Source organism: Pararge aegeria, chromosome 10, assembly GCF_905163445.1.
Source record: "Pararge aegeria chromosome 10, ilParAegt1.1, whole genome shotgun sequence".
Lineage (NCBI taxonomy): Eukaryota > Metazoa > Arthropoda > Insecta > Lepidoptera > Nymphalidae > Pararge > Pararge aegeria.
The window spans coordinates 13,586,621-13,602,756 of record NC_053189.1 but is presented as its reverse complement, the minus strand read 5'-3'; the positions used below and the strand labels follow the sequence as shown (position 1 = coordinate 13,602,756).

General features: G+C 33.5%; 2 protein-coding genes across 2 annotated transcripts; one reads left to right on the top strand and one right to left on the bottom strand.

The window, feature by feature from the left end:
- Positions 1-202: 202 nt before the first annotated feature.
- Positions 203-3,690, bottom strand: LOC120626812 (leucine-rich repeat protein soc-2 homolog). The gene has a single exon (XM_039894565.1). The coding sequence runs from the start codon at positions 3,360-3,362 to the stop codon at positions 1,656-1,658; it is 1,707 nt and encodes a 568-aa protein (XP_039750499.1). The 5' UTR covers positions 3,363-3,690; the 3' UTR covers positions 203-1,655.
- Positions 3,691-5,412: 1,722 nt separating this feature from the next.
- Positions 5,413-15,058, top strand: LOC120627107 (cleavage stimulation factor subunit 2 tau variant). Its single transcript, XM_039894960.1, has 10 exons — positions 5,413-5,619; positions 5,700-5,968; positions 6,930-7,055; positions 8,241-8,348; positions 8,637-8,727; positions 9,289-9,348; positions 11,302-11,461; positions 13,583-13,683; positions 14,305-14,387; positions 14,868-15,058. Exons 1-10 carry the CDS (start codon positions 5,556-5,558, stop codon positions 14,988-14,990), a joined length of 1,185 nt encoding a protein of 394 aa, XP_039750894.1. The 5' UTR covers positions 5,413-5,555; the 3' UTR covers positions 14,991-15,058.
- Positions 15,059-16,136: the final 1,078 nt, after the last annotated feature.

The following is a 16,136-nucleotide window of genomic DNA, read 5'->3' as shown; positions in this document are numbered from 1 at the left end:
AGTGGTATATGTCGGCGATCTTAGTTGCGTTTTTTATAAGTCTAGCCCTCCAGCAGGGCTAGCACGGTCGGGAGATACAAATTATATATTGTCAGGACAAGGGATATAATTAACGTGCCCATCTGCTAAATCACTGGAAAATAGAATAGGAGAAGTTTACCCCCGTTAATACACATATATTATTTGTATATTATATCCACTTATGCGCCAGTGCTCGGACAGTTTATAAAGCTGTGCGAGAAGATAAATTTATATCCATTCCCTGGGAATATAATTGTCTCCTGCCCATGCTAGCTGTGCAGGAGTAATAGCATTTAACTTATTGCATTCCTACATACAGTTAAAGAAAGCTTAATTCAATATAATATACAATAAAAAAGGTACCAACAAAGTACACTATTAGAAGACATTCAAGTCAACACCTATGTTGTTTATGTATATTCTACACTCCTAATTTAAAGACAGAACAATTGGCATTATATGTAAAGTAATAATCATGATTGCTACAACTAGTACAATAGAACCTGTATGACTAAAGTAACCATGGTCTGGGCCCCTTAGCCTGACCATTAATCATAGTGCAACAAAATGATTTTTTAACAAATACATAAATAATTGTGGCAACTTAACTTAACTATATTATATCATGAAAAATACTTAAAGATTACAAAGAGCAATTTTTAAATGCAACATTTTAGGACAACATTGATAAATAGCACATCTATGCCCTAACATCCTACATAATATAAATCATTAAGTAGATAGGTTCTGATATATCATTTACTTGAATGACTGGATTTTCTTTAACAGATTTATGATATATCACACATATGTTGTATAAAATTAGTAGTGGTAATAATACTATGACCAAGATAAATACTGACCAATATTAGAGATCCATATGAATTGAGACAAAAATACAAAATACATAAACGCAAGTTCTCTGTAAACAAATAGAAAATGGAGAATATCCTTCTTTTGGCTGGCAAAATAGATTTGTAACAAAGAGAAGACATTGTTTAAAGCTGGTTGTAAAACATTTTGCAAATACTGCTAAGTCTGCCTTATTGATTAATCATGTAACATAACAAGCTTAACATACATATTATATGAAAATATTTAGCATATTATGTATTTCATTATAATTTTGGCATCTACATAGTTCATACTTAAATTTATATACACTTGTGAATAGTTCTTAAACAAGATTTAGGACTAATAAACTCACCTACAGTTGATTGCGCATTTACATTATATACAGCAATTATTATTATAACAATAACAATTATTCTTACTGCGTACTTATTCAGACAGTGTTGACACAATCATTGTAGCTACCCTTTAAATTTGTAAAATACTGTTACAAACACCAAGTACTCCAGACAAAGAAAAACTGCAGTTTAATTTTATGTAAAAAATAAAAGACAAAATTGTTTGCCACAGCTGTACATAATATGCAATCATGTATAATTTTGAAATGCTTTATTCATTTGGTACTCAAAATGCTAAGTCCCAATATAGATTTATTTAATATTACACTCAATTTCCTTTATTTTATGAAAACACTTGCTTTTAGGACTTGACATACTTGCAATGTGTTATTAATTATTATCAGAACCTGGCAAAGTTGATTGATAATAATCATCAACCTCATATCACATGGCTCTATATGGCCCCTGTGATTTAAGGTATTGGATTACCAGAGAAGGCCCTGATGACACAACTTCTGGTGGTAAAGATGTCAAAGGACAATTTTCAATACTCATAATTTGTAAGCTAACACACAAAGCTAATTCAAATGGCAAATTGCACAAATTTAGATTATCATTAAGATACAGGGACTCCAGATTTTCCAGGGTACCAATTTCTTCAGGTAAATATTGCAAGTTGTTTTCACCAACACTTAAATATGTTAAATTAATAAGATGACCAATGGAGCGTGGCAGTGATGTCAATTGATTGGATTGCACTATTAACTTTTTCAACCCCTGAAGTAAACCAATTTCATTGGGTAAGACTTCTATTTTATTTTCCTCTAGATCTAATACTCTCAGCTTTTTCAAATTACCAATGCTAGGTGGGATGCGCTTAAGAAGATTGTTTGATAATATTAACACTTCCAAATTTACAAGACTCTGAATATCATCTGGTAGTTTAGTCAATTGATTTGTACCCAAATTGAGTTCTACCATGTTTGTCCATTGCCCAATATCTAGCGGTAATGATGTCAGCAGGTTCTCTTTCATAATCAATTTAGTTAAATTTCTAGCTCTTGAGAATATTCCATATGGTATTTTATCAATTTGGTTGTGTTCAAGGTTTATGGCAGAGACACTTGTGAACTGTGCAGGACCACCACTGGGGTAACTCATAAATGAGTTTCGAGACAATGTCAAGCTAGTAAGCTCTGTCAAACTACAAAGAAGCCCATCAGGCAGTTGTGAGATCGAGTTTCCCTCAACATTGAACTCATCCATATGCTTACAATTGCTCAATGTTGCAGGTATGCCAGTCAGGCGATTATATCGAAGACCAATGCGATTCAATGCATGAAGATTGCCAATTGTTTCTGGTATATCGAGTAGCTCATTGTGTTGCAAATCCAATGTAGATAAATTTACACAGTTACCTATTTCCTGTGGTAGGTGCTCCAAATGATTATGAGAGACATCAAAAGTAACCAAATTTACAAGGTTCCCAATTCCAGAGGATAATTCTTTTATTTTGTTTTCTCTTAAACTCAACATTGTAAGATTTGTAAGATTGGCTATGCCATCACCAACAACTCTAATTCTGTTAAACCGTAAGAACAAAGTGGTCAGAGAAGTCAACTTATACACAACCTCAGGTATATCACTCAATTTGTTATGTCGCAAATCCAACACTTTTAAACATCTTAAGTTGGCTAGAGAGTCAGGTAAGCTTGTTAGTGAATTCTCATTTAATGCTAACGTTTGCAAGTTAGTCAGGCAGCCAAATTCAGCAGGTAGAGCAACTAACTTGTTTCCATATAGATAAAACTCTACTAGGTGTGTTAAATCCCGTACATTAGGTGGCAAGGATGTAATAGAGGATTTGCTTAGGTCCAATCTCTTTACACCCTCATCCCGACATCGAATAAATTCTTTAATGACGTCTAGGTCGGCTTGTATTGGTTTATTTTTTCGAGCTGTTGGCTTTGGCTTGTTGGACTCTGGATGTTTAACAGTCACTACTTTAGGCCGCGCGCCCTCAGTGTTCGTTAGAGACGCGGCCGACAACTTTTTCTCTCTCATTCCGTGGTACTTTTCTCTCGGGCTTACCGTGCTTATAGAATCTAAAGCTTCGGAGTTTTCTCTGGACGAATTATTATCAAGATTCATTCCGCAGTTTATGCAGTATCTGATTAAAGTATAAATGTCTATTTACACAAACGGATTATATTGTAATCATTCCCTATTATTTTCTAACAAGTCACCGCACTTCCAAGAAAAACAATCAATACTTATTTTCAGAAAAGGTATGCTTTGCGGAACAACAAGATTTAAAACAAAGAAAATCTCATCACAAGCATCTGTACCTAGCCAAAAATAGTACTTAAAATATTATTACCTCAACAGTCAATACTTTATCATTAATAATTTGATATAGAATGTACACAAATTTTAATTTTCAAAAAATCTTAGCTTAGCGAAGATACAACCAACGCATTTAATGATTTTACAAAATGACAGACGCAGGGTGCAGATAACTTATTAATGTCAATTTAAAAAAAAAACATTTAACATAACTTGACGCGTGAACTGATTGGCATTACGGGAACATCTAGTGTTGAAAGCTTCAATAAGAATTTAGGGTTCCAAAAATTAGGTGTCAGTTATTTGTATGGATATTTTTTTTATTAAGATGTAATATGGACATATTTTTATATCGCAGTTTTTTGTATCGTACTATTACATTCAAATGAAGCATTCAATTTAAAACAATACCTACCCTATAATATCAATGACAAAAGTTCGATTTGGTGGTAGTCAAGGTACTATTATCATTTACCTACCCACCACCATAGTGACGAGACTGAATACATCAGCCCTTTTAAAAGACATACATGTTTATTTATTTTAATAACAATTTTTTATGCTTAAGTATATTTTGGTATTTTAAAGTGGCTTAAAAAAATTCAATCGTCTTGAAACATCCTGGTTATCCTGGTAGTTGTGATAGTGTAAACGTCTTATTTCGGGTTTTATTTACAAAATATGTAAATGAAGAATAAACTGTATTTCAGCAATATAACACTCAGATGAATCTATTCAAATGCAAAAAAAATCCCAGAAGTATCGAGAAAGCGATTTGAGGAGGAGGATAAAGAGATTTAAAAAGGAAAGTCCACAATATATAAAGATATAATGTAATGGCTGTGTTATAGACACGGCTGATTACTGTACATGACTACGTATAAATGGGCAATATTTTCTTTAACGTTTGGTAAACGTTAAATCAATACCGGTATCGCCTAACGTTCTGTACGTTGCCGGCAAGGCTTGACTCGGTCATGTGGTGTTTTATTGGTACCATTTTACTTACGCGGAGGAAGTCGCGAGGAACTGCTGTCTTATATGTAATTAATAAACTTTGTCAAGAACTGACGGCTTAAACTTGAACAAACAGACAAACCGCAGCAGAATTACTTTAAAATGGCGAATTACTTTTAAATACTTTAAAATACAGTCCAGTCCTAAGGTCATAAAAATCTTTGATCCTTTAGCTATCTAGTTACATAACTTAATAATGAATGTAAAGAATATATTCGAAACTACATTGCCAAACTGTATCCCCCGATTTTGTTATCATTAAGAGTACATATATTATATGTATGCTAATTTCGTGTAGGAAAAAATACTACTCAGGAGAACGATCTGTCGTACAGGCCACACTCACCCAATGAATTGTCTTGGTTTCTTGGTTTTAATGAAAAATAAGAATATTATCATTTTGAATCCATAAACGAATAGCCGAACCCAGCGAACCGATTGTCTATTGAAAAATAACCAGTCGTCGGGGTGTATCAGACTATCTACACTATAGTACCAAATAGTATAGTACAGTACCAAATTCCTTAGCTGAAACTGAGATGGGAAGTGTATTTGATTAGTGCTATGGTTTTCGTCCTCTATACTCCATGCGTCCAGTTTATATTGGAAATTAATAGCACTATTTTTAAACTTGTAGCCTGACAATAATAATTTAGTTTAGAAAATTGTGTAAAGTCGATAGTAATTTATTACAAATGTCTTCGCCTCAAGCTAAAAGCGAAGGAGAATATTTATTCAAAGCAGAAAAAAAAGCTGTCTAAGATTTTTGTTTATGGCTTCGCGTGAAATTTGTATTTTTCTTGTCAAAGCCTTGTGTGTCAACGTCAAGTGATCAAGTCAGAGTCTGATACAATTGTTCTGTGGTCTGATAGCCATTAGCAATTAGCTTAAGCATTTTGTCAATAACTAACCGAACGAAATAAACACAATACGTTTGTGAGATTCTATTTAAGGTCAAGTTTAAATAAATTTCTTATAAAAATGGATAAAAGTAAAGAAAAAGAAGAGCAGAGTATCATGGATAAATCCATGAGATCTGTTTTCGGTATGTTTCACTTCACATATTCCTGTTTCAAGGGTTGTATTACATTTTTATAGAAATGACACTAACAAGTAATCTTTCAGTTGGAAATATACCATACGAAGCCACTGAGGAGAAGTTAAAAGACATATTCAGTGAAGTTGGCCCCGTGTTATCATTTAAATTGGTGTTTGATCGTGAGACCGGCAAACCAAAAGGTTATGGTTTCTGTGAATACAAAGATCAGGAAACGGCGCTAAGCGCGATGAGAAATCTCAATGGATATGAAATTGGTGGTCGGTCCCTACGAGTAGATAATGCTTGTACAGAGAAGTCGAGAATGGAAATGCAAGCTCTTATGCAAGGGCCTCAGGTATAGATCAAATCAAAACTTCTCTAATATTTATGCCTTCTATGGACTATATTCTTTATACTTTTAGGTCTGAGAAAGCACTTTTGATGTCAAAGTCAAAGTCAAAAATATTTTTATTCAAGTAGACCCATAGGTGGCACTTTTGATGTGTACATTACATGAGAATTACACGGTAGTGATATGATGGTGATAACCATATTCATAATCTCGTCGATGTAGGTTTTTAAAATTGTAATAAGATGGCAATGATACCTAAAAAACTAGAGCTACAAGACATCTGAACATGCTTTGTTCTGTAAAGGAGTCCACAAAAAATGTTATTATTTTTGTAATCAGCTAATCATATTGTCATCTAAAACTATGCAACAAAACACAATAATTTGTACCAATTTTTTTTTTAATATACACAATATAAAATGTATCTTAGGTATGATATATATATATATATATATAGAGTAATCATATAAAATTTATTAGGACATAAATGGCTGGCTTCTTTTTAATTAAACTCTGAAATTATTGACCAATGCCCCCAAAGTTTGACCTCATGTATTTCATGTGGGTAATTTTATAAATAACAATTTTTTTTATATATAATATAGTAAAAATTTACAAGTTTTTTAAATATTTTAATTTATATCTAAAAGGATACCCATCCTTAACACTCCCTTATTACTATTTTAATATTGCAAACTCATTATTAAATTATATTAATTGTTCAACAATTATTAAAAATCATATAATATTATTATCCACCTTTGGTCTTGGTTTTTTTATTAACATGTTTGACAACAGAATATATGGATGTTGGTTTATTTTCAGCCATGGGCTAAAGATTAATAGACCATTAAGTTTGTTTTCCAGAAATTCCCAGTACACATCCCAGAAAATATGTAGTTATCTTAAAAACTTCTGATCAACAACCTTAAGTAAGAATTCCTAAATATCAGTCAATTTACAGGTTGAGAATCCTTATGGTGATGCTGTGGAGCCTGAAAAAGCTCCTGAAGCTATAAGCAAAGCTGTTGCAACATTGCCACCGGAACAAATGTTTGAGCTCATGAAACAAATGAAACTTTGTATACAGGTAATCATGCTCTAACCCAGTTTTTTTAAAATTACTATATAGTATAAAACAAAGTTGCTTTCCGCTGTCAGTCTGTCCCTATATGTTTGGATCTTTAAAATTGCGCAATTTGTTTAATAGATAGTGATTCAAGAGCAAGGTTTATATTTTAGAGAAGGTTATAATACATGCATGCATATTTATTTTATTAATGCGATGTCGTAAATATACACATTTTTAGGCAAATTGCAAATGCTGGATGAACCTTAAGAGATAAATGAAAAAAAATGTCTACAGAAAAGTGTGCAATATATGCTTATCTCCTGAGGGTAACCCACAGTATGCATTTTTATCTTTTAAATTTCACCAAAAAAATTATGGGTTACAAACAGAACTATTTAAAAAAATGGAGTATTATTCCATTCGTATTATATTAGTATTATGTTCACATATTCTTTCACATATTCATTGTATTAGTATTATGTTTGCATTTAATGTGGATAAAAATTGTGAGCGCAAGCGTAGCGGGCGAAACACTCAAACTTCCTAAAAACTAATTCATATTACATACACACTTACCAAATTATATTGTTGATTGTGTGATATCTTGGAATAATGGTATAGGTATCTTGGTTTTCGTTTTTCAGGGTGAAAACAGAGAATTTAATTTTAATGACTAAAATTATTTATTTATATTCTTATTCTAACACTATCATTACAGAATACTTAAACCTAATGCGATAGTGTAGCGTTTTTTTAAAATCATAATCCATAAAATCCTTATGCTAAATCCTATGTTATTTAATTATCTATTCCTGTAACAAATAACCCACATTGCATGCTCTCTGCTTGTTGTAACTCACCATGCCCTGTACAAATAATGTCGGGTACATAAGGGGATAGAAGGTGTAGACACCATACATTCTTAAATATAAGTACCTAATAAATTTATTTTACACCTGCTCCAACATGAGACTATATTTAGTTTCATGTGGGGCCCAAATGACTGCATTAACTTCTAATTAGGTTCACTAGCTACAAAGTTTATCAATAACATACAAAGAACCCATCCATCTTTGTATTATACAAATAGAAAGTGTATACTATTATTACGTACACAAATGTATTAATTCTTGGAATCAATATTTTGTATGAAAATTAAATGTATAATTAGAATCAATACAGTTCAATTTTATTATTTTCCAGAATAATCCGAACGAAGCAAGAAACATGTTGCTACAAAATCCACAGTTGGCATACGCACTGTTACAAGCACAAGTTATTATGAGGATTGTTGACCCGGCTACTGCTGTTGTAAGTACAACATATATTAGAACATTTTCATCTAATCATCTAACATCAAACTTTACTAGCTGACCCGTGCAACTTCGTCTGCACCAAATCAGTTATTACTGGAAAAAACGAATAAAATGACATTTTCTGTAAATGAATCATAGCTAGATCGATTTATCGCCCCCGAAACCCCCTGTATACTAAATTTCATGAAAATCGTTGGAGCCGATTCCTAGATTCTTAATATATATACAAGAATTGCATGTAGAAAGATATAAGGTATATAAATTGTATATTTTTACATTGTAGACAATGCTACATCCAAGCAATCCTGTGCCACCAGTACTGCAACCAGGAGATAAACCTCCCGTCCCATACATTCCAAGCAATTCAACACAGAGTAAGTTTTATTCACAAAAATAATTTTTGTTTAACATATCAAGTAAAGAAAAGATAAAATTGTTTTTATATTATGACGATCTAACATCTAAAATTTTTATTTCATATTAGCTGCTGTCCGCTACTTCGTCTGCGTTTGATTTTGTTTTTTAATGTGGCATTCAATTTAGTTGTAATTCTTAAAATGTATTCAGTATTGCTAAGCCGGGGTTTGCCGATGTTCGCTGAGGAGTTCTGTCCTCTATCTCCAAACACATTCATCAGATCTACACAAAGTTTAGGCAAAAAAAACACATATTTTATTATATATAGTCCAAAAATAATTATTTGAATCGGTTATAATTTGTCGGAGTTATGGTGTAAAATCGTCAAACACTTTCATCCCCTCACCCAAAGGAACCGAGCTTAATGTCGGGATAAAAAGTATTCTATATTACTTCTAACACTTCCAAGAATATGTGTACAAAGTTTCATGAGGATCGGTTTAGTAGTTTTTGCGTGAAAGCGTAACAAAGAAACTTACATTGACATTTATAATATTAGTAGGGATTATTTATTTCAGGTCAACCACCTCCTATGTTAAATAATCCACCACCGCCACCGCCTCAAAATCAATATGTCCGTAAGTAACTGTTAATTTTTATGTGACACGTTTTTTTGGAGCGCTACTAAAAATCAGATGAACGTGACTACCGAATGTAACACGAATTGCCAAGAAAAACGAAACTAGATACTATTTACTCTTTATTTATTTATTCTATTTATACTCTTTTCTCTCTTATGACGGCCGATTGGCGCAGTTTGCAGCGACCCTGCTTTCTGAGTCCAAGGCCGTGGGTTCGATTCCCACTACTGGAAAATGTTTGTGTGATGAGCATGAATGTTTTTCAGTGTCTGAATGTTTTTTGTATATTATAAATATTTATGTATATTATTTATAAAAAATATTCATCGGTCATCTTAGTACCCATAACACAAGCTACGCTTAAATTGGGGCTAGATGGCCATGTGTGTATTGTCATAGTATTTTTATTTATTTATTTATCTTTATTTGTACACCACAACTTAATGAGGAAATAAAGTTAGAAAAGAGAGAATCTCAAAGAATGGAGTAGAATACTAAAGGCCATATTGCTTAGTAGCGATCTCTGCTAAGAAACCTTAGGATTAGGACAATATAAGCGGGAACAAACAAATTGTGGAAAAGAAACCTATATTAAAATAACTACATAAACAAATATTGTACAAATAAGAAATATATACATATATGAAATAAAAATAATAAACTATTAATTATTATATATTATACAACATGTAAATTAACTGGAAATAATAATTAAGAGGCTTCAGAGGTACATTATTAACTGTCTCTGAAACTTATCTGTGGAACCGAAACTCTAATAGTTTTTGAGTAAATCATTGCCATAGCTTATACTGAAAGAAATTAGGTACAGCCGAAAAATATCCAAGCTGGCACTTCTTACCAAATTGTTGTGGGTGACAACTATTCTACAGGTAGGCTACAGAGAACACTGGTAACCGTTCCCCGTTATATTCCATTACTCGCCTCGTACAGCACCAAGAAGGTGAAGGAAAACATCGTGAGGAAACCGTTATGCCTGAGAGTTCCGTAATGTTCTCAAAGGTTTGTGAAGTCCACCAATCCGCACTGCGCAGCGTGATGGACTACCTTAACCCCTTTCTCATTGTGGGAGGAGACCCGTGCCCCGTAGTGGGTCGGTAATGGGTTGATATGCGCATGATGATGAATGCCCGTTATCACTTAACCTAGGCATCCCATAAATTGAATGCCTTATGATTAAGGCGATGTCTTTAGGGAAAAAAACGTTTCACCAAATCTTGGGTGACAACTGTTGATGACGGTTGATGAATGCTTAGGAATCTCATTAGATTAGGCGTTACTTATTTAGGCATTGCATAGAAAACGGGCATAAATGTCTGCAAAGTTGGGACATTGAGGTCCCAATGTGCTGGAATGGCGACCTCGCCCCGGTAAACGTAGAGTTCGAAGACGCTAGACTTGGTGGATGGATGTCATGAAGCGAGTCGCAAGGAGCCGCTCTCTCCCTACAAAATACCCATGTCCAGCTGTGGACGTCCATTGGTTGACATGATGATGATATGTCTCGTAACTACCTGTTTTTTTTTATTCCACTACAAGTTAGCCCGTGACTGCAATCTCACCTGGATGCTAGCGGGCTAATCTGTTAGGGAGTATGGTAGTCATACCCCTAACCTATTTCTACACGACATCGCACCGGAACACTAAATCGCTTAGCGGCACGTCTTCGTCGGTGGTAACTAACCCACCTATTTGTTTTCTTTTTACTTTTCCTAATCCTAAGGTTGCCTGGCAGAGATCGCTACTTAAAGATAAGGCCGCATTTTGTATCCCGTTTCATTCTTCATGTGTTTGTTCTTTTTTTTTTGTCTCGTTTTTCTGAGTGGTGTACAAATAAAGAGTATAAAAAAAAAAAAAAACTAACTTACCTCCCGGGGGGGGTTTGGCTACTTTCTACATCTAATTATAAGACTGAAAGTTTTCTGTCCTCAGCTACAAATCGTCCGCCGATGCAGCAAACTATTGGTGGAATGGATGTAGACTTGCGCGGTGCAAGAGCCCCCGCGCCCGTACCTCTGCTAGACCAGGATATGCGCAGTCTACCCCCTATACCGCATCCAGTGCCACCTCCCGCGCAACCTCCGCAAGATGGGTGTGTATCCTTATTTCCTCTTCCGTTTAGGTTGAGTCAAATTTAATGGGTGTACAAAGTACATGGGTGACTGTTATATGCCCATACATTGTGTTTTTTTTGTACACTACTACTAAGTTGTACCCCAGTGAGTACATCTATTCCTTTGACGGGCGATTGGCGCAGTGGGCGCAGCGACCCTGCTTTATGAGTCCAAGGCCGTGGGTTCGATTCCCACAACTGGAAAATGTTTGTGTGATGAATATGAACGTTTTTCAGTGTCTGGGTTTTATATGTATATTACAAATATTTATGTACCTATATTATTCATAAAAATATTCATCAGTGTTGTTAGTACCCATAACACAAGGTACGCTTAATTTGGGGCTAGATGGCGAATTACGATGCGTGTATTGTCGCAAAAAAAGAATTGGCATGAATTATTTATATTGCAGCTTTGTATTAATTACAAAGCATGTGTGACGCCGCTATTTCATGAAACTAACACGATCGCGTTATGTTAATAATAATATATGTGTGGTATAGAAGTGAGTTTACGGAAGTTCTATGATAATACATTAATCTAAATTTGGAGACTTAAAAATACTAATAAGTACCATGGTGTTTATATACGCTTCCTATTATTTACACTTTAGATAGTAAAAATAACGAATGTTATTTAGTACTAGATCTGTTTACTTAGCTTCCCCATATAAAATATGTTATCAACGCAAATATCTTACTTAATCTTTTATTAGTAGGTTTATTCAGGACAAAATGATTGGTTTTTTATTAAAAGGTTCAACCTTAGTTCAAAATTTTATCAAAATTCGCGTATAGCCCTCTCCTACTATCGTGTAGGTCTATCATAATATAGAAACCGTGCAGTCATTGCTCCATTGCTGCGTGAAAGAAAGTTGTACCAAAATAACTTTTGAATTTGTAATTTTAGTAGGAAACGTATTTGATATTAATGAATCACTTTTAGTAGAATATTGTTTCTTCTCATTTTTATTACGGTTTGATAATAGAAAATGTAAAATTATCCTGACATAATGTCAATTTTTAGTCCTCCTGTAACATTGGATATACCTGAAATGTAAGTTCTCAATGTTTGTGTAAATGTATTTGTCTTTCAAAATTCATTATTTTGCACGAAATAATTTTATTTCTGTGTTGCGCATGAAACTGATTTATTGATTGTGTAGTTACTTTTTTTTAAGGATTTTATCTGTTTCTTTATAATCTATAAGTTGGCATTCAAATTTTAAAAATTGGTTGCTTACTTAAATCATATGTATGAACAAATTGTTTTCATATCAAAAGCGAGGATATAATGATTTGAATGCAGCATATATATTATATCAAGCAGTGAGATTTCTTTTGTGTATGCATATGTGTGTTTCTTTTTTCAATAAATACAATATAACCAGTGGCATACACTGGGTTGCTTACCAGGGTATGCATACCGCAGGAAAATTGCATAAAAGGGAAAAGAACCTCCTCTTACAAGATTAATATTTAAATTATAAGGTAGGCAGTGCTTTTGTGCATGTATAAAGTGCACGCCACTGAATATACCTTGGTTGCAGATCGTTTCTTAGTAATTGACTAGAGATCAACTTAGATTAAAGGAAAAAGATAGATGGCAAAAAATAGCAGTTCAATAACATTAATCTTTTAAAGCCAGAAAATTCGATGGTTATGTTTAAAATAAACTGTATTTATTCAAATTATTCTATAGAATCTCGCAAGAAGATCGCAAACAAAGACGTTGATTCAGTGAATACTTATTAGCTAGATGAGAAAGGCTTTAAGGCTATTCGAATGTGTACAAAATTTCTTTATGCAATCTCTGACTAATGCTGAAAAATCACTGATTCCTTGTTTGTATTTAATGCTTGATTTAAACTTGGCTAAAATGCAAGGCGCAGTTCTTAGTAAAACACAACACGCTTGTTTCGTTTTAACGTAAATTTGATACTTTATATTATGATAATTAAAGTATAAATCAGGCGTATGCTATGTCGCCCAAGTTGTTAAAAAACATAGCCTTTTATTCCTCGATGTGTTCTGGCTCCATCTATCTTTTCCCTTTAATCTGTTCTATTCAATAAAAATGCTATATTTTTAAATGTCCAGTTCATTCACTCGGGATCCGCGTCTTGCAAGTATGCAGGGATTCAGCAGCGACCCACGTGTGCGATCCAACGATCCACGTAACCAGTCTAAGAATCCACCGCGTAAGTGTTGCTAGCTTAACAATTTATAAGACTATATGAATATAAGAGAGTTAAGAAATTGACGCAAGAGAGGAGGTCTGTGTGTGAGACAGTTATAGATCGAGATTGATAATTAATCATTCCCTCACAATATGATAGATTCCGTAAATATTTAATTTATACAACGCGTAACGTAAATGAAAACCGAAATAATACTTATCGGGCTTTAGAGGTACAGGATTTACTGTCTCTGACACTTATCTTCGAAACCGAAAACCTAACAGTTTTTGAGTACCACTGCCATAGTTTGTGCTGAAAGAAATAGATACAGCCCTTACATTACATGCAAAATTTAAATCATGTAGCTCCGGTCGCTTTATTAGGTACGCGTCGCGTAGCTTATGCTTATGCTTATTACTATGCGCGTGACGGCCTTTTATCTTCAATAGGGTTGTCATAAGTAAACAATTAGAACATTTTGAAATTTCCTTTGATTTAATTTTTAACACGGAAATATACTTACCTTATGAAATATACTTTTGCATCTTTCAATATTATTTCGTAATTCGGTTACACATTGTATAAGTATAGAAAATGGCAGTAGTAAAACTTTGTATTTCAACGTGCATCCTGTGTTTTTAGAGCAACTGCCACCAGGAATGCCGAGTGTGGCGCAAGCAAGAACGATTCAAGGTATACCGTCCGGTGCCTCGGACCAAGAAAAGGTGGGTTTTTGAAAGGCGATTTTTTTGTCTTCTCGATTTTTCAATTTTTGACGCAGTATTTCCATTTTTATATAATTTATTTTAGACTTCAGCTTCTGTCAATCACACTTTCATTAAGATAAATTATTTAGAAAGCCGATGCCGTTTACAGAACCATGATAGGTTCCAAGAAGGTAATCAATTATCTTCCTCTTTTGATTTATGGCTCTTCATAGTCCAAAACAGCATAATGTACAAGTGACAAGTAGCTAGTAGCTAACCAATTATAAAGACATTTGTGACTAATGACATTTCATTAGCGCACCGACAATGGGTTCTTTAAGGGGTTACAGTATATCCATTCGAAGTTACACTCAAATCGGTAAAATCATCGAGCGTCAAGGAGTGTCAAACATTAATACAAAATATAATTATTTTCATATAATATTTATTTAGTAGATCTATCTAAAAATAGATTATAATGACTTTATATGTTTACAGGCTGCATTGATAATGCAAGTGTTGCAGTTGTCAGACGAACAAATCGCGTTGCTGCCGCCTGAACAGCGCGCAAGTATTCTAATGCTCAAAGAACAAATTGCCAAGAGCACTCAGCAACGTTAAATCGTAATTATTTTTAAGATTAAACATAAACCTTTGATAAATATTCAATAATCCTAGGTGATTTTAAATAAAAAATTTTGTCTCAAATTTTTTTGTTTTTATTCTACATTCACATGAAGTAACCACCCGTTTTATGTTTGTGTCAACACCGTTCCATACTACGAATCGATATGCTTTAAATAATAATTATTTAGAACCTTTCCTTAAAGAAAGTACTACTCGTTAGAAAATGATGATGTGGGCAGGCTTGCACCAAAAACCACTCCATTTTAGTAGTGTTTCTCGAACAGCCGGTTAGTCACTTTATTCCATTATGCAGTAATTTTTATTGTTTTAAACGTGTAAACGTTTAAAACAATAAAAATTACATGGGAATTAAATGGGAAAATGGGAAAAATTTATGAGGTAGCAACATGCGGGTGTGAATTGAGATTTGCGCGGGTCGTTTTTACTGTTCTTCTTGTATATTCTTACTATTTGTTGTATGATCTTAAGTCGATTCTTAATGTGCATGTTATAGTCTTAAAAAAGTAATAAACACGTTTTGATATTTGTCATCGCGACGTAACTAGTTATGGAACCATTAGACTCGGTACTCGATACTCACATTGATTCAATTCAAGTTTGTATCAGTACTTGATTGATATGATTATGTATTGTAAAGTGTTCGTTCGTTCGTTCAAAGTATTCCTTTAACTTCACAACCAATTCGCGTGACTGGCTGTTGATTATACGTCCACTTTTCAACATGTTGAAACAGAGTTCGTACTATATAACAACAAACACAAAAATCGAGTCAACAACACAACAACCCTAGAATAAAAAAAAAAAAGACAGAACGTAACTGTTTTCGAAAAGTTTTGCAACAATTATAAATTGCATGCTACTATAAAGTAAGCGCAAAAAGAATACTCGCGATATATTCTTTCATATTATTTAACGTCCCAAAAAAATTTACGTATTTTTTAAAACACTGTATGTAATTGATTTTTATTTTATTGTTTCTTTCAGTTTTGTCCAAGTTACATTCTATGGTCTTGCACAAATGTCAAAACGGGCCTATTAAATTTTTACGACTATAGTTGCTTGCAAAACTAGCTTTTTATTTTCGCGCGGGAATGGGGTCTAAGCAAAGACATCTATTGT